This window comes from Ixodes scapularis, unplaced genomic scaffold (genome assembly GCF_016920785.2).
Source record: "Ixodes scapularis isolate PalLabHiFi unplaced genomic scaffold, ASM1692078v2 ptg000882l_1___fragment_4___debris__unscaffolded, whole genome shotgun sequence".
In the NCBI taxonomy this organism is placed as follows: Eukaryota; Metazoa; Arthropoda; class Arachnida; order Ixodida; family Ixodidae; genus Ixodes; species Ixodes scapularis.
Genome location: NW_024610061.1, coordinates 85,309 through 103,890, shown reverse-complemented (window position 1 = coordinate 103,890; position 18,582 = coordinate 85,309). Strand labels below are relative to the sequence as shown.

Genomic DNA, 18,582 nt, shown 5'->3' with positions numbered 1-18,582 from the left:
TCGTCGTTCTCCTCTTCTTCAGCAAAGCCTAACAGCACATCTCCTCCCTTTAAAACTGAAGTCTATTTACAGGTTTTACAACTCTTCCACTTCGTGTCGTGTACTCAGTCGATCCGATGTCTGGTGCTGCACTTTTATCGGTGTCTTCACTCCCAGGCACCGGCGTAAGAGCAGTCGATCCGATGTCTGGTGTTGCACTTTTATTGGTGTCTTCACTCCCAGGCATCGGTGTAAGATGAAAGCTGTTACGGCGAAGAGTATCTGAATCGGTGTCCACTAAGTATGACCTTGGGTACTCCGTTGTAGATTGCACTGTTCCTCTTTTTCGCTGATCGGTAATCCAGACCACATCTCCTCTTCTCAATGGTTTGCGTTGTCTTACACCTCGTCGTCTGTCATAGTTGGCCTTTTGTTGATTTGTTCTTTTTCTTTCCCACCGTTGGAGTTCTTTGGTATTCACAAGCCTAGGTTCCAAAGAAGAGGAAACAGATGGAAGGGACGTTCTCAGCTTGCGACCCATGAGCAATTAGGCGGGACTATATCCATTTCCCAATGGTGTTGCACGGTAGGATTGCAGTGCGATGTAGCTGTCAGATGTCTTCTTGAGGCTTCTCTTAATAATTCTAACAGCAACTTCAACAAATCCATTGCTCTGTGGATATCTTGGACTGGACGTCCTGTGTTCAAAACCCCATTCCTGGGCGAACTGCTGAAATGCACTTCCAATGATTCGCTGGAACTGTGGTCCATTGTCACTGAACACAACTTCAGGCGTCCCATGTCTTGCAAAAATTGACTTTAGGTGTATTATTACACCGTTTGATGTCATATAGCATCCTCGATCATCCGCACTGGTGCGCACCGGGGCACTGAGGTGCGCCCCTTCATCTTCGATCACGTGCACCGGTGCGCACCGTACGTCCTCGATCAACGAAGCGCACCCTCCCGGTGCGGCTTTTCGTTGCCCCAACTTGCACCAAGAAAATCGGCGGTGCGCCGGGGGGCAGTCCCATCAGGCATTGCGGCCAGGAGCGGGAATCGAGAAGATGGCGGGAGTAGCAGACGCGCAGACTATCGAGATGGCGATCTTGCAAAAACGAACACGCCTCGCAGCTGCACTAGATGATTTCCTCGGGTCTTCTGACGGCGAAACGACGAGCTTCTCACCATCGCCGCGATTACTGGCGATTGCTGCGGTGGCAAGGAGCGCCCAAAAAGAACGAACTTCGTGGAAAGCGGCGCGAAGCGTTTCGATGACAGCGAGGTACGGCTATTATCTGGTGTTTCGTTTTCTTGAACCAATAATGATGGCCAACATATACATGTGGAATTGTCACCCGCTTCGTGACCCCATCGACAATCACGTCCATGATGTTTATTTCTGTGGGACCGTCAAATCCGCGAGTAAAAAAATAGAAGAAATTGACAGCAGACGGGCACCGTGCGCTGACCTACGCAAGAAAAAACGAACAAAACGCGAAGTGACGCAAGGTGGAGCTCGCCGCGGTGCACTGGCGCGGCGCAGTTTGTCCTCGATGTTGCACCGACATCGCGCTGCACGACCGAGGAGCGCTGTGCACTGTGCTGGTTTCAGGGCGATTCCGGTGCGAGTTGATCGAAGATGCTAATAGTATTCAGAAGAGCAATTTCTGGATATCTCGAGTAATAGTCAGTTACTAGAAGATAGTTCTTTCCTGACAGGTAGAACAGATCCATTGCTACTTTCTGCCATGGACGCTCTGGAAAGTTGGATGGCATCAAAGGTTCATGGCGGTTGGACGCTTCTTTGATGCATTCTGGACATCTTCGTACCATACTTTCGATGGCTGTTGAAAGTCCTGGCCACCATACAGAGTCTTTGGCTCGAGCTCTGCACTTGGTGATTCCTTGATGACCCTGGTGGATCTTCAGCAGAATATCAGGACGCATGGACAGCGGTATGATGAGTCTTGATCCTCTCATGAGCAGTCCATCTTGAACGGCGATCTCTGATCGATGTTGCCAATACTCTTTGCAGCTGTTAGGGACTTCTTTTCGGATGGGCCACCCTTTTTCGCTGTACCATGCCAACTGTTTGCATGTTGAGTCCCTGGCCTGCTTATCTTTGATTTCTTGTAGCCTCTTTTCTGTCGCGGGAAGGTCAGCTGTCACCCCCTTGACATAAGCAGCCACCTCTTGCTCCAGATCTCTGTCACCAGTTTCGCTTAGAGGCTGTCGGGACAATGTGTCCGCCGCAATTAAAGACTTTCCTGGAATGTGTTTCATCACATAGGAGAATCTCGTCATTCTCATCTTCATTCTTTGAAGTCTAGGTGTGATGTCAGCTAGATTTTTAGACATGAAGATTGGCACAAGCGGCTTGTGGTCGGTTTCAATTTCAATGTGAAGGCCCGTGATTAAATCTTGAAACCTTTCACATGCCCAAACTACCGCTAGGCCTTCCTTCTCCACCTGTGCGTACCTTTCTTCCGTCTCTGTGAGTGTCCGTGAAGCGTACGCCACAGGTTTGTAGGACCCGTCTTTTTGAATCTGCCGAAGCACAGCCCCCAAGCCATATGATGAAGCATCGGCTGAAATCACTGTCTTCTTTTTTGGGTCGAACAGCGTCAGTACAGGACTCGTGGTGAGTGCGTGCTTGAGCGGATCGAAGCTTCTCTGCTGTTCCGTAGCCCAAACCCATTGGTTCTTTGAGCTCAGAAGAGAATTGAGTGGGTAGGCGATATGTGACATGTTCGGTATGAACTTTGTCAAATAATTGACCATGCCCAGAAAACTTCTTAGTTCATGAACGCTTGAGGGAGGCTTCATGTCAACGATAGCCTCGATTTTGGCGCTGTCTGGGCGAATTCCTTCGCGGTCGATGATGTGACCCGGGAACTTCACTCTTTGTACGTTAAATTCGCACTTGTCCGGATTCAAAGTCATTCCTTTCGCCTGGAGACGTTCCAGAACCAGGCGGAGTCTGTCATCATGCTCTTGTTGGGAGCTGGCATAAATGAGAACGTCGTCCATGTTGCATACAACACCTTCGAGACCGTTCAGAAACTGCGACATCTTCTTTTGGAAAAATTCTGGAGCCGATGATATTCCAAACGGTAGTCTCTTGAATTTGAACCTTCCGAAGGGTGTGATGAAAGTCGTTAGAGCTTGGGACTCCTCAGCAAGCTCAAATTGCCAAAACCCAGAATTGGCGTCGATCTTTGAAAAATAGCGTGCTCCGGTGAGCTGCCCGAAAACGTGTTCTCCTACAGGTAGTGGGTGAACTTCTCTTTCGACGAACTTGTTGAGGTCCGTTAGATCTACGCAAATTCGGACCTCTCCGTTGGGTTTTCTCACGATCACCATTCCAGAGCACCATTCAGTTGGCTCCTCGATTGGCTCGATTATTCCCATCTTTACCATTTCTTCGAGCTTCGTCTTGGTCTTGCCGAGAAGAGGAATGGCCACTCTTCGAGGTGTCATCATTGCGAAAGGTACAGCGTCAGGTCTCAGTTTGATCTTGTACGGAATCTTGACGTGACCCAACCCAGAAAATAACTTCGGGTATTCTCTTTTTGGGTCGACTGTGCAGCTTCGCACGGCCCCAACTTGATCAAGGCGCTGTACGATGCCTAATCGTTCACTTGCATCTCTTGAGAGAAGTGGCTGTTCCAGGTCTTCTACGATGTAGATGTCGGTCATGAATGTTTTGCCCCTGTAGTAAAGGGTCTTGTTCATGACACCAAGAACTGTCAAGGATTTCTTACTTGGACCCTTGAGGACTTTCTTGGGATTCTGTAGAGAGACATCATTGAAGAGTTCTTTGTACATCTTCTCAGGAATAACGGTGACGTCGGCCCCCGTGTCGACTTTGAATGTTATGGAGACTTCTCGGACGTCAACCTTGACTATCCATCGCTGTCCCTCTGACGTGAACACGGTGCCAAGAAATGCCGTCTCACACGTTGTTACCTCCCTCAGGGTGGTAGAGCTTCTGCAAACCCGTGCGTAGTGCCCCTGTCTTCTGCATTTGTTGCATGTTGCTTTTATCGCAGGGCACTTGTTCGTTTTATGTCGTTCATTGCCACATCTTGAACAGACTTTCTCGGATGTTGGTAAACTCGATCGAGAAGTTTTCTTTTCTCCATTTCTTTCCTTTCCTCCCTGTTGACTTGCTTCTTTTCTGAAGATTCTGTCAACGTTTTCTTCTGGGGACTTGTGGAGCGCAACTTGCTGTTTCTTGACAGCTTCAGACTGTCGAGCCAGATTTGTAGCCTTCTCGAGTGTCAATTCCGGATCTAGTTTGTGGGAGCCTCTGGCTCCCTTTCCCTGATCCGGCCTTCTGGCCGCGGGCACGACGTCGGAAGCCACTTGGCTTCCGACCGGAGCGTACCTTATCGTGGCAAGGAGAGGCAGCCATCTTGGTTGTCTACTCTCGCCACTCCTCCGTCCGCGTCCCTCCCGCTGGGGGGGACGAAGGGAACTTCCCTTTGGCGGGCTCGCCCGGCCCTCCGGGGAGGAGGCTGGAGCCGCCAGGGAGAGAAAGGGAGAGAGAGCGTGTCCTCTGGCCGCTCGGGGAAGGGACTGTTCTGCGGGACTTGAAACTGTTCGGACGTGCGGCCACGGACTCTGCTGCCCCACGTTGGGCGCCAGAATGTGGAGGTCTCAAAGGGGTGCGAGGCGTCCGGATAGGAGGCCGACCGCGAAACCACCACCCCGCAGCGGATCAGAGTCACCGCTACGACGGGTTCGACTGCTGGCTGCACCCGCTAGCCGGGACTCACGAAGGGAGTACACGGACACACAGAATAGAGGGACACCCGGGGTTTATTTGTCCGGATAAATACAAAGATATAAAGACTAGTAACGGCAAGGGGGAGGGTGTCCTTACCTTGCCGCACTTTCCCGAGAGCCTGGACGGAGGTGGGGGCACTGGGGATCCGACGGCGAACCACGTTCTCGGCAAGCGATTGCTTTTCCTTTGTTGACAGCGTTTTCGACCGAGAACAGAGGCGCGGTCCACCCGGTTTCCCCTATCCACGGGCCGGGAAGAAGCGCCCGCGGCCAAGTTGCGAAAATCAGCCAGAGGATGCCCCACCGGCTTCTCTATGCCTGTTTCTTCGCCGCCGCGCGGTTTCGCGCCCCACTTTCACCACGCGGGAGGAAGAAGGGGGACAGGGGGTAAGTGCTTTCAGCGCAACACGTAGGAAGATGCCCCGATGTCCGCCTCTGAAGTCGGTTCCTTCACCCCCCCCCCCCCCCCCCCCCCCCCCAAACGTCTTGCGGGGGAGATTGGGGAAAAGAGAGGAAGTGGGCCAGAACTGTTGCGTCCCCGACCTTTGGGGGGGAGAGGAGGTGGGGTGCCCGGGGCTATCGAGCACAAGAAATGACAGAGGACCCGCTGGGTTCTCAGTCTTTCTCTTCCAAGATGAGCGAGCAGCAGCCCGGCACCCAGCCCCGAGCCTCTGAGAGCGGCCCTTCCCGGGAAACGTGTTTTCCCGAACGGGGACCAAGGAGAACCGCGAGGCGAAGGCGTTTTTCCGGCCGCGGGCCGCAACGGCGATTCGGGACCTGCCCGGGCCAACACCACCTGTCGGTTGAATGCGGTGGCTATGAGGGCCACCGGGACCGGGTCCGCGGGCCGCCAGGACGAGCGGCTCTTGAGGGGGATGCATTGCCAAGGGCGCGACGAGACGGGGCCTGCCCGGGCCGCCGCCACCCTCCGGTTGACTGCGGCGGTCATGGGGGCCACCAGCACCGGGCTCACGGCCTGACCGGACCGGCGGGTTCCCTCGGGGCTCCATCCGCGGCTGCGGCCGCGACGGCCAGGAGCGACGCCGTTCTCGGGGCCTGCCCGGGCCGCCGCCACCCTTCGGTCGACTGCGGCCGTCATGGGTGCCACCAGCACCGGGCTCGCGGGCAGACCGGACCGGCGGGTCACCTCGGGGCTCCATCGGCGGCAGCTGCGGCGGCCGTGGACGACGCAGCTCCGGGATCGGCGGCCGGGGCGCCTACCACCGGTGGCGGCGGGCGAAGGTCGGTGCGCCACGTCGCGACGTGGACTTCTCAGAAAGGCACGGAGCCGCCTCGCTGTTATGTCTCTTGGCACAAGTGGTCGCAGCAGCGGCGCCCGCGGCCAGGGGCACCTTCAAGGACGGTGCTGCCGGTATTTTTGGGCCGCAGAATGGACGAGGAGGACCGGGAGGCCCAGGGCGCCTGTTTTGCCCCGGATCCCGGTGCCGTGTACTGCGGCGTTTGCGGCACGCTGCGCCTCCACGAGGTGCATGAGGCGTGCCGCTACCACCGCGACCGGGTCCGGGGAACCACGCCGAGCGCCGACCCCACCCCGACCGACCTACACGCCGCCCTCGACCAGCCCGGCGCCGTGGAGGCGGTGCTGGCCTACATGACCCAGAGGCCAGGGTTCGCGGCGGCCGTGCTGGAGGGGAGCCTGCTGCAGCTCCCGGTGACGTCGGCGGTGCCGGCAGAGACCGGGGACGCCTCGTCGGCAGGAACGTCCGCGTCAACGGGGACGTCCACACCGACCGGCGGGGACCTCGGCTGCGGCGACGGCGGTGAGTACGCCGACCTCCCGTCGGGTGACGAACTGATGTTGTTTTAGGCGGGAGGCGGCGTACGGGAACTCTGAGGGACGGCGGGGTTGGCAATTGTTTATCTTTTTGAATGTATTTTTTTGTGTGTGTTTTTGCTTTTGTTTCGTACATTTTGGGGGTATGAGAGCCGGCAACCCTTTCCTTTCCTAAAGGGGTGCCAACAGTTTTAAGGAGGGGGGAATGTGGGAGCCTCTGGCTCCCTTTCCCTGATCCGGCCTTCTGGCCGCGGGCACGACGTCGGAAGCCACTTGGCTTCCGACCGGAGCGTACCTTATCGTGGCAAGGAGAGGCAGCCATCTTGGTTGTCTACTCTCGCCACTCCTCCGTCCGCGTCCCTCCCGCTGGGGGGGACGAAGGGAACTTCCCTTTGGCGGGCTCGCCCGGCACTCCGGGGAGGAGGCTGGAGCCGCCAGGGAGAGAAAGGGAGAGAGAGCGTGTCCTCTGGCCGCTCGGGGAAGGGACTGTTCTGCGGGACTTGAAACTGTTCGGACGTGCGGCCACGGACTCTGCTGCCCCACCTCCGTCCAGGCTCTCGGGAAAGTGCGGCAAGGTAAGGACACCCTCCCCCTTGCCGTTACTAGTCTTTATATCTTTGTATTTATCCGGACAAATAAACCCCGGGTGTCCCTCTATTCTGTGTGTCCGTGTACTCCCTTCGTGAGTCCCGGCTAGCGGGTGCAGCCAGCAGTCGAACCCGTCGTAGCGGTGACTCTGATCCGCTGCGGGGTGGTGGTTTCGCGGTCGGCCTCCTATCCGGACGCCTCGCACCCCTTTGAGACCTCCACAAGTTGCATTTTCTCCGACAGTTTTTGGTTGAGGACCCCGACGACAATGCGATCTCGAATCATCTCCTCGTGTAGGACGCTGAAGTCGCAAGTCTTGGCGAGGCTATGAAGTTCTGTTATAAATTCTTCCACGCACTCGCCTTCCCGCTGACTTCTTTTGTGGAACTTCGCTCTCTCGTAGATGACGTTTCGTCGGACTACGAAGTGTCGCTCGAAAGCTGAAAGGACTTCTTCGTACTTCTCCATCTTTGCTGGAGGAAGGTTCAACGAGAGAAGGATATCGTCTGCTTTGTCGCCCATAAAATAGATAAGACCGTTGACCTGCTCAGGCTCAGGTTTTTCTGATAGTCCACTGATGACGCGGAAACGTTCGAATCGCCGCTTCCAATGAGGCCATTCATCGGGGCTGGCGAAATCGAATTCCGCGGGAGGTTGGCACTGGAATGAGTTGGCGTTTGCCATTGCTCACCGTTCCTCTCGGGTCCTGGGTCCTTGAACTTCTGACACCATGTGTTGTTGGCTGTTAATGACACAGAGCGCTCCCGGTAGCCTCGTGTCTAGACGCCATGTTTATTCTATGGACGCTTTACACACGCGCCAGACTACAGCCGCCATTGCTGACCTTCTCTTGTTTTACCGAGATACCGAGCCACTGAAATTGGTTTTGACGAGCCTCCACAAAGGCCAATGCTGGCGAGCAAGACAGAATAAAACCTAATATAGCAATAACCTGGCCTGCTATGGTAATAATGACGTGAAGTAAACGCAATAAGGGGGAACAAAAACTGAAGGTCAGTTATGGCGGCGCCCACACACAGCTGCTGCAAAGCGTCTATATATCCCAAAAACCCTCGTCGTTCTCCTCTTCTTCAGCAAAGCCAAACAGCACAAAGAGCGCTGGCCCCCGACCCGCGCGGGCATATTTTTAACGCGCGAGCGATACAAACCCTAGCAACGGCGCTCACGCCGGATTGGCTGGTTCGTGGAGCCTTGCTCCACGGACAAGGCTCCACGGTCCCTTTGCGGAATCCATCCGCGAGACGTGGGCCGGACGGGCCGTCCGGACCAGGATGTAGGCCCTTACACAAAATATAGTTTTGCTTGCTTGCTTCGAGATAGGCGCTGCCGCCGTCAACATAGGCAGCGGATACAATGCGAGTTTCCGAAGAGGCAGCGTAACTTAGTGGTGAGATGTCTTGGGCTTACTTATTTTTATTTTTTTTCCTCGAAAATTTTGTTTTATCGAGGCATTCGGCGATATTTACGACATTTACGACATTTATTTTTTACCATTAACACTAAAACAAAACAAAACAAAGAATGCTGTTGACAAAACATCGCTAAACTGAATCGTATGGGACTCTATTTACGGAAGTGCATGGGGACAGCGGGGCTTGGGTTGCCGACTGGCCATCAACCCATTTAGCCCCCCCCCCCCCCCCCCCCCCCCCGGCTAAATGGGTTGATAGATTTGTAATTAGCAGCCGCACACTGTCGCCGCGAAGCGGCGTGAACGCAGCCGCGGGGGTGGGTATTAATGCGCTTCGAGTGATACACGCGTCGTCCGAGTCCAAAATTGTTCACGCGCATTGCCGAGCAGCCCATCCGGCGTGAGGGTGGCGGCGGAGGGCTGCCGAACGTTTACCTTCAATCCGGCGTGAGCGTCGTTGCTAGGGGGTCTATCGCCTGCGCCGTAAAAGGAGCCAGTGACCAAGGCGCCCGGTGCGCAAACACAACTGGCCCTCTTCTCCCCTCCCCCCACACTCTTTTACAACGCCTACACGCACACACGCCGTAAAAGTTAGTGATGGACCGAATCTGCCGAACTTCAAATTCGGCAAAGTTCCGCACATCCCGATATAGCAAATGTCTGCGCACGCGCACGAACGCGACAGGGCCATGGATCGCAAATGGACGCCGCGCAGTCGCGCGGTTACCATTGCACAGTTTAGTACAATCATCGGTTATAGCGACGTCTGGAGTAGGCTACACGGTAACTGTGGGTTTGTGAGCTTTTGCGAGTGTGGTTCTCTTCAATATTTTCTGCCTCAAGAACAGAAGATCGATCAGTAATTTACACAGTCCACTGCGCAAGCGACAAATGATGCGATGCATTCTGGGTAACGTGATTTTCATTTGACCTCTCCATTGATGCAATGAGGTAGTTAAAACATTTACTGACAACTGGCAATTACGATCACTGTGCGCAGCCCACTGCCGACAAATGGGGCAGAGTCACGAGAGCTTGCCAGTATGTATGGGATGCATCTGGCATCCTCGTCATATTGTGATACATGTTTTCTCCCTTCGTTTCTTTACATTTTACATACTTTCTGTAGTGTGTATATTCTGTACATTTACTTGTCTGTTTTGTTTTTTCATATGTGGTGGCGGGCTGGCAGCATACATGTACAAGCTACTCAGAAAAAGTAATTAAATTAAGTTACTGAGTATTAGCCTTAAAAGTAATGTAAGTAGAATAGAAATTACTCAAATGGAAAGTGATTCAGTAAATTACTAATTACCGTAAAAAAGTAGCAAATTACTTTTGACTTTTTTTTTGCTAACAAGGAAGTACTTACATAGGTTTTGATGCGTGAGCGAAATTCTGCGAGCCGAATATAAGGCGGCTTGTGTTTTCACAGAAATGTTTTAATAGCTGGTTTAGCACTGCCTGAGCTTGATTTTTCAGTCAGTGTTTGATTGCTTACAGTGTTGTGTAATGTACGTCTAAAAACTACTTGGAATTTCAAAGAAAATGAGAAGTTATGTACTTCAAGTAAAGCAGTAGGTACACCGGGTGCAATGCACTTTAAGGAACATGCTATAAATACAATGAACTTCCGAAGTAAAGTAGAAGTACTTTTTAACACACTCTTTCAGAATGCCCTTTCATTCCCTATACAACTTTTTTTTTTTTTTTTTTTTTTTTTTTTTGGGGGGGCGGTTAGCATTGCTTTAGGGGAAATCGGTGGTGCATCAGTTTTTTTTCGGGAAGGGCGGCAAAATTGGAGGCGCATCAGCTTTTTCCTTTTTTTTTTTGGCCGGGGGGGGGGGGGGGATGGCGGCGATTAATGCGCCATAGAGTAATTGCTTTATTCTCGCTGACGAACCATTTAACGCAATCAACTTACAAGGCACTTATTTGTATTGGTCTTATAGCCGGCATTTCTTCACTCAGAAAAATGACCAGATGACGTCTCGAAAGACAGCACAAGCTATACAGGAGCACCAGATTAACTTCAGAGCGGGTGTTGTACTTTGTTACCTTTTTTAAGTGAGGATACAGTGTGTATACCTCCTGCAGTTGGCAAGAATCCCTAAATTGGGGGGAAGCGGGGGCAAGCGCTTTCTTCAAATGCGTCAAGTCTCCTTAAGCTCCGGGATACAAAGAAACGCCAGTATTCGGAGCTAATCCCACAGTTATTCGGCCTCTCTTGCGTCGTGTCTGTTCGCTCCCCGCGCCCCGTAGCGGTTTTGGTTGCAGTGGAGGGCTCGTTAAATTTTTTTTTGGAATATCCAAATCACTTTCTTCCTCCCCCCCCCCCCCCCCCCTTTTTCTACGCCACCATGCTTCCCCCTGTGCAAATATCAGCTGATCTTCCAACATCTTTCCTCTGTTGATAGGCAGAACAACCACTAAATTTAGAAAGTAATTTGTAATTTGAGTGAAAGTTATTCGGGAAAGTGGTTAAAGTAAACTATATTGTTCTTAGCCCGAGACTGAGGCAGGAAAAGAGAAAAGTTTCAAAGTAGAATAAAAATGAACAGTCGAGGACAGGTCTCTAACAGAGCTAAAGAGAAGTTTATTTGGCTCCACGAACTTCACCACAGAACCTTCTCGACCTTCTCGACCTCCAAAGCCAAAAGATGACAAAAGTGTCATCTCTTTCCATCACAATTGTCAAACGACCTTGAACATCCTTGACGTTTTCCACAAAGCAACAAACGCTAGCTCCCCTCTCCCGGAAGACAATTGACTGAACCTTCGCGTACATAGCACACCCTCCCCCACTACTCTCCGGCCCACAATCCCAAAGCATCCCGGCAACAAAAGATACCAATCCACCTGATCCCCACCCGAAGACACGAAGGAGGAAACCACTTACACCCTTTCACATTTAACAACCACTTTACAAAACTCTCAAATCCGCAAGAAGGTTTTTGCACTGCTGCTAAGCTGTAACGAGACTTGACTAATGCAGTTGCCCATTGATTTCATTCTTATTGTTTCTTTTACAACCCTTAGGTTCTTTGCTGAAGTTCGTGGAGTGAATATATAAGAGGGTGACAAAATAAACTTCTCTTTAGCTGTGTTACACTCTAAGCCCGGTCCCACTTAGTAAGAGGGACATTTCTTCGATTTTTTCCCACTTAACTTTAAGGGGGGCGACAGACCTCTTAATATTACATGGAGATGCTCCCTCTTAATTAAGTGAGACACCACCCCCCTTAAAGTAAGCGAGGCGGCGTCTCCCTTAAATTTGAGGTCAGAGTCCTTAATTAAGAGGGACAGTTTTTAGATATTTTCTTCCTTAAATTCGGAGGGACGGTGGCCCGCTTAAAATGCAGGGGCATAGTCCCCCTTAAGTCGGGGTCACGCTGCTTATACTTCATACAAAATACATTCTGCAAACATGTTCCGAAACGAGTCGCCTCGATATCCGTGCTTCGTACGCCACGAGGCAACCAATCAAGAGGTTACTTTGTCACGTGGCATACAAAGCACGGATGTCGCGGTGACTCGCATTGGAACATGTCTGCAGAATGCATTTTGTATAATGTATAAGCAGCGTGACCCCGGCTTTAAGTTACCTCTGTTATTGTATCGTAGAATTTCTCCTCCTTCGTGTTTTGAGTGTAAGCTGACAAGCTGCACTGCACTTCTCGCACTTTTGCTGATATGGTTTAACCAAAGTTATTTTGTGCTGCGTAGCAGAATTGAAATTTGATCTGTATATCTTGTTTGATAAACGGAATCAATGTGTTAAAGAAAACAGTAACAATCTTTAAGAGTAAACACTGTTTTATTTGCCATGACACAAGAAAATATTTTGATATGTCTTCATCAAAATAATAATTCTATAACGATGTTCTGGTAGCTTTTACGAATAAAAAAAGACTTAGAACGACGCCAGAAATCGACGTTTCTTGGAAGCTATCACACAAAAAATTTCGTGCTGCAGAGTGACTCATTTTGCCTATCATAAACAACAACAATACAATCGTGCTGGAAAAAAAAAACTTTTTTTAGCGGATAACACAAAAAGAAAAGTGCATTCTAAAAAAAGAAAGCCCGTGCGTCTACTTTCCCGCACAACACTTGCAAAGACAATCACCATAACTCTCGGAGGCAGCTCAGCGAATGTAGATGCCGAAACATATGATTATACCAAAAAAATGAGTTGCGACATTAAGCACAACAAGCGTGATGTTTTGCATTGGTTAATGTCACAACTCGGACTGGCTTTTTTGGTCTAATCTTATGTTTCGGCATCGTGATTCGCTGAGCTGCTTCCGTGAGTTACGGTGATTGACTTTCCAAGTGCTGGCTCGGGAAAGTAGATTCCTGTGCTTTTTTTTAGAGCGTAGTTACCTACTTCATAGCATTAAAAACTAATTATTCGGCGTCTCTTGCCATCAGCAGAAGCTCAGAATTTCTGTTGTTTTTGAACGGCCATAAGCGATTTTATGAGCTTCTCCGACATAAACTGAATCGAAACACTTTATTTTCAACGAGCAGACCCTAGAGGAGTCCAAGGGTTTGTCCACATGCCACGGGGTAGGAAAGTCCCGTTATGTAATACACCCATAAGCACATGACTAGTGCCCCCTCCATAATCGTGCTAGCGGTGAGTTTCACTGACCAGTTCCCAGAAACGATCCCTTTCTCCGAACCGAAGAAAGTCTTGGGTCTTGGAACTTTTTCGTCAGGGGTAAAATCGTCCTGCAAGCAGCAATTCTTCAAAAAAAAGAAATTGCGTCAGCGTCAAACTTAGATTTCTATTTTTGCATTCGCTTTTTCACATACCATAGGTGATGATAGAACTTCTGGCCAATCGAGACCGGAGGATGGTCTTAATGTTCAAGAATGTTGTTGGGTTGTCTCCGCAGAAGGCGCCTTTTAACCTCCAGGTTTCCTAGCATGGTGACGATCGTGTTATGGAACCGAAGTTGTGCATCCACCTTTAGCTGAATGAAAGACAATATTGTTTTCCTTTAGATACAGAGGGTGGGAATTAGAATAAAGGTAATGAAGCGCTTTCACCTGTTATCAAGCAGGCGATAGGAAACAAATGCGAAAATAAAGTGCAAACAGTTCAAAGATTCGGAACCCAATCTGTATGCGATGAAATAGCGAGTGACATTAGCTTATGACGCAACTTCTGCTACTATTAATTTTTGGTACGAGAATAGACTGCAGTTTTAATTAATTTACGAGAATCAATTGTTTCTGTATTACCAAGACAAAACGAAAACACATTTAGTAGTAGATGAACTTTAGAAGCCCCATGTGCTTTGGAAAGCATGGATTGCATTTGCGGCTCGAAGCTGCAGAAGTGATCTAGCGCATGTTTTAGAAAGCAACGTAATCAAATAAAAAATTACATTTCTGTAAATATTTCGCCGCAAGCCATTCATTTTTTTTTTTTTTTTTTTTTTTCAGAAGCAGTGCGAATGCCAACAGGACGTAAATAGAGCCTACCTACATACCGGAATACAAAAAGTTCATAATTACCGAGTTCATTGTGGGCCGTGCGCGAGTGGCCCCAGTAGGCTCACCACTCAGGGTGGTGCGTTCCACCGTCCAGAGGGTCCCGGTAGAGCTCTTTACACGAGCAATCCGAGCGGAACCCCCGCCTGATTCCCTTCATGTCAACGTTCGTTGCCATTGCCTCACTCTGAAAACAAGATTGTTAATAACGGTCAGTCATTTAACGCCCACAGTCAACGCACTAGCCCTAAAGCGCATAAGAAAGAAAAAAAAAAAAAGCAAACTTCTGTTGATATATTTTTCGCGGATGCACGACACAGAAAAAAAAATATGCAGCCAGCTACAGAAAACAAAGAGCATAATAAACATCATAAATAAAATCTCCAAAAATAAAAACATGGTCGGCGCCAAATAAAAAAAAAAAAAGCCGGTAGCTGTGCCGGCACGACCGTCAAAATATAACGAACAAAACAGTACGCCAAAGAAATACAAAAAAAAAAAAAAATGTACTCCCTGGCCGCCGCTACACCCTTCCCCCAGACGCCGCGACGCCGACGCAACGCGAACACGCGAAGAAAAAAAATCCTTTGTTTCTTCTTTTTGTTTGTGCTCGTCCAATCGCCCTGCCCTTTTCACAAACATACACACACATTATGGGTTTTTACTCGCCGCCCACTTGAGAAAAAAATGTTCATAATCACTGCAACGCTAACGATGTCTACAACATAACGTTGCAGTGTAAATTGCTGTAATGAATTGTGAAGGCAAACAAACGCAAAATCGCCAACATTGTTTCTGTCAATCAACGCTCTCGGGCGGTCAACCTCAAGCATTTAGAGTGCACACCGAGAAAGAAATCGGCGAGCCAAGCTTACAAACACTGACTGCCCCAGCTAGGGTGCCTTTATGTTGGCTTTGCCATAGGGAGGGTGATGCCATCCTTTCTAGTACTCGATGCCGACAGTGTACGCTCACGAATAAAATACCAGGAAATTGCCGGTAATAAAATGCCGGCGTAGCACTGCCAAAGTTAGCAGCTCGAGCTGGGAGAAGAACGATCGCGCGTTCGAAATTGAAAAGTAGACAAAAGCGTCGGACAGAAAATGGTCTGATATTGGGACACCCTAACCCGCTAAAAGTGTTTTGTGCGAAAGACAGCCCTGCGGCTCACGGCAGGGCCAACGATTAGCGACGCTTTGTCCTAGCTGAACGAGCAGATCCAGGAAGCGACCGCGTCCGCGGACTACAGCTGAACACTCTCACTCTACATGCAAAGCTCGTGCATCTCACAGCCAGCGTGAAAATATTGATGGCTCGTTATTCCCACCCGCAATGCACCCAAAACAAAAGCGCCAATATGACAGGATTACTCACCCGAAGGAAGTCAAACGAGCAGCATGACGCTTGCAACTCTCCGGCAACGACCGTTTCCAGCTCTCCGTGAACTGGCGCGAAGCCTTAGCACCGTCTGAACTCTTTGCCGTGGATTAGTGCGCCTGCCCCCCTCCTCCTGACCGCACTACATTGGTCCAGCTAAGAGGGACCGGTCCCCTCTTAATATGAAGGGACACGCGTGAATATTTTTGTCTGTCTTTCCTGTTCAGAGGGACTAACGAAACGGTTTCCTTGGTCTCTCTTAATATGTTGGTGTCCCTCTAGATGTTGCTATTTTATTTTTCAATTTCCCTCTTAAAAAGGGCTGTCCCCCTGAAAGCATTGTTGTCCCCTCTAAAATCAGAGGGACAGCGTTTTTTATGAGGGACCGGTTTTAGAGTGTAGAGACGTGTCCTCGACTGTTCATTTTTCTTCTACTTTGAAACTTTCCCTTTTTCCTACCTCAGTCTCGGGCTAAGAACAAAATGGTTAACATCCACCAGCCCACCTTCGCACTCATTACATTATCATTAAAGTAAACTACTAATTACCAGAATGGAAATGTAATTGAATGTTACTAAACTAACGAGAAAAGTAGTTAAATTACAGTAACTTGAGTGAAGTAGTTAAACTACGTACAAGTCTGGCTGGCAGGCGCTCTGCCGTAAGGGGTTTCACCTATCTGCCTATCCCCGCACACCATCACATGGGCCAAGAAAGGTGTAGCTTTACTGCAGAGGAGAAATCAGCAGGTCCAAGGTGATGACGATGGAGGATGGGTGACTGTTCCAGTCGCTGATGGCTTGAGGAATAAATGACCGATTGAAAGCGTTAGTAGAGCCAGAAATGCGTTTGATGGTGCAGACGTTGTTGAGGCGAGAAGGTGTTCGGTCGGGGGGTATTATCAAAGTGGTTTTGAGGTCGGGAATGTGGTAGTAGAGCTTATGAATAAGACACAGCTGAGAGACTTTCCTGCGAAGCTGCAGAGAGGACATGGTTAGTTGAGTTTTTAGCGCTGAGACACTGAAAGAAAAGTCTAAAGTGGATGAAATGAAGCTAGCAGGCTCCGTTCTGAACTGCTTTTAGGGTATCGATGAGGTACAGTTGTTGGGGATTCCGGATGGTTGAAGCATATTCTAATTTTGGTATGACGAACGTGTCAAAGGTTAGCTTACGGACAAAGGGTGGAGCGCTTCTTAAGTTACGTCTGATTAGTCCAAGAGTTCTAGATGAATCGGAAGTAGTGGCTTTAATGTGGTTATTCCAGGAAAGGTCAGTTGTTAGTCATACACCAAAGTATTTATACTCAGTAGCGGTCTCAATCAGATCGGACTCCAAGAAGTAATTGAATGACAGGGTGATTTTTTTCTTTGTGAAGTGAATTAGTTTGCATTTAGACTTGTTTAATGACATAATCCACTCTTTGCACCAATTGTTAATTGTATCTAGATCTTCCTGAAGCTAGTTATTATTTTGCAGACAAGTTACTTTGTTATAGATGACGCAGCCGTCGGCGAAAAAGCGTATTTTTGAAGAAATCCCAATGGGAATGTCATTAATAAATATTAAAAAAGAGTAAGGGTCCAAGTACGAACCCCTGGGGAACACCAGAAGATTCATGATCATTAATGGACGTGAGCTGTACACGGGAAAAAAGAAAGTCACGAATCCATGCAAACGGTTATTGGTCGAGGCAAATATATGATAGTTTAGAAAGAAGGCTTTGATGGAAAACACGTTCAAACGTTCTAAAAAAAAATTGCGTTAGTCTGTACGTGACATTCAAGGTTAGTGTGCAAGTGATGGATAAAGTCGCAGAGCTGTGTTTCGCAGGAAAGTACCTTTCGAAAACCGTGCTGCTGTTTAAAGAAAAAAAAAATGGGATGACAGGTGCCTCATGATATTGGAGTAGAGGATACGCTCAAAGAAATAGGGCGATAATTAGATGCGGAAGAACGGCTGCCCTGTTTAAAGACTGGGATTACCCTTCCCACCTTCCAGTCAGATGGAAGGCAGCTTTAAGATAAGGACTGGCTAAAGAAGAGTTTCAAATACTCACTAGAAATAACACTGGTGTTTTTGTTTTGTTTTTATTTTAGAGTTCATGTTATCAGTTCCAGCGGACGAAGTAAGTTTTAGTCTATCAATCAATTTTTTAATATCGGTGGAGTTAACACTATGCATGCGCTCGTAAAGCTCTTCAGGGAGAGTGGGGACGGAGTCCAAGCACTCGTTAGTAAACACTGATGAAAAGTATTAATTAAACACAGAACTATCATGCTCGACGTTGCACATCTGACATTCCTCACTCTCCCCATCTTCCTAAACGCCCGTGTGTGTCCTAGCACCAGAAACCGGAATTTTAAAGGTTAAAAACGGCACGGTGCGAATATGGAACGCGCACTTTCATGCAAAGCTGACGTCAAGTGACCCAAAGTGAAAAACATGCATATTTATAATATTGTTATCTCTTCTGGTGAAGGGTCAGCAACCGTTGCATTCGTTTGCGCGCACGAAACAGTGAGTCCCAGAGAAAGTAAGAACGCAATGATTGACTTTATTTTAACAATGTAAACACACTTGCAGGCATGCGCTGATGAAGCCTCATAATCAAAACTCTCGTAGCGTGATTCGTGACTGCGCCGGCTGCTACCCAACCTCGTTGTCACGCCATTTTCTGCAAGCAAACACTGAAATCGCCAGTAAACACACAAAAGCGACATCGATAAAATTATATTGTAGAATATCACCTTATTTAGTCATAACTGTTTTAATAGGCACTACGTGTTGCATTTATTTTAAGAAGAAAAAACAATTTTTTTCGTAAGAAAAATCAAAATATCAATGTTAAGTCTGGTAACATTGTATTTTTGCCGAATCATTGCGAAATTTTTAGAAAAGCTTGGCAAAATCTTCGATTCGGCAAAAGTTTGGCCCATCACTAGTAAAAATATGCAACCAAGGGGGCGGGGGGGGGGGGGGGGGAGGGGGGGGAGGGGAGAGGGTCTGGTTTGCTTCCCCACTCAAAAACAAGTTGGAACGCCGCTACATATGGTTGTTATGATGGTATAAACCACTGATCTCTGTGACAATTGCTGGATCGCGCTTCCCCGCT

The 18,582-nt window shown here is 49.1% G+C and overlaps 1 protein-coding gene across 1 annotated transcript in view; it reads left to right on the top strand.

The window, feature by feature from the left end:
• Nucleotides 1-6,163: 6,163 nt before the first annotated feature.
• The window catches only part of LOC121048377, a 75,370-nt gene continuing 62,951 nt past the window's right edge, over nucleotides 6,164-18,582 (top strand). Inside the window, exon 1 of the mRNA XM_040504632.1 lies at nucleotides 6,164-6,554. Coding sequence (XP_040360566.1) covers nucleotides 6,164-6,554 — 391 coding nt within the window. The remainder of the gene's footprint in view (nucleotides 6,555-18,582) is intronic.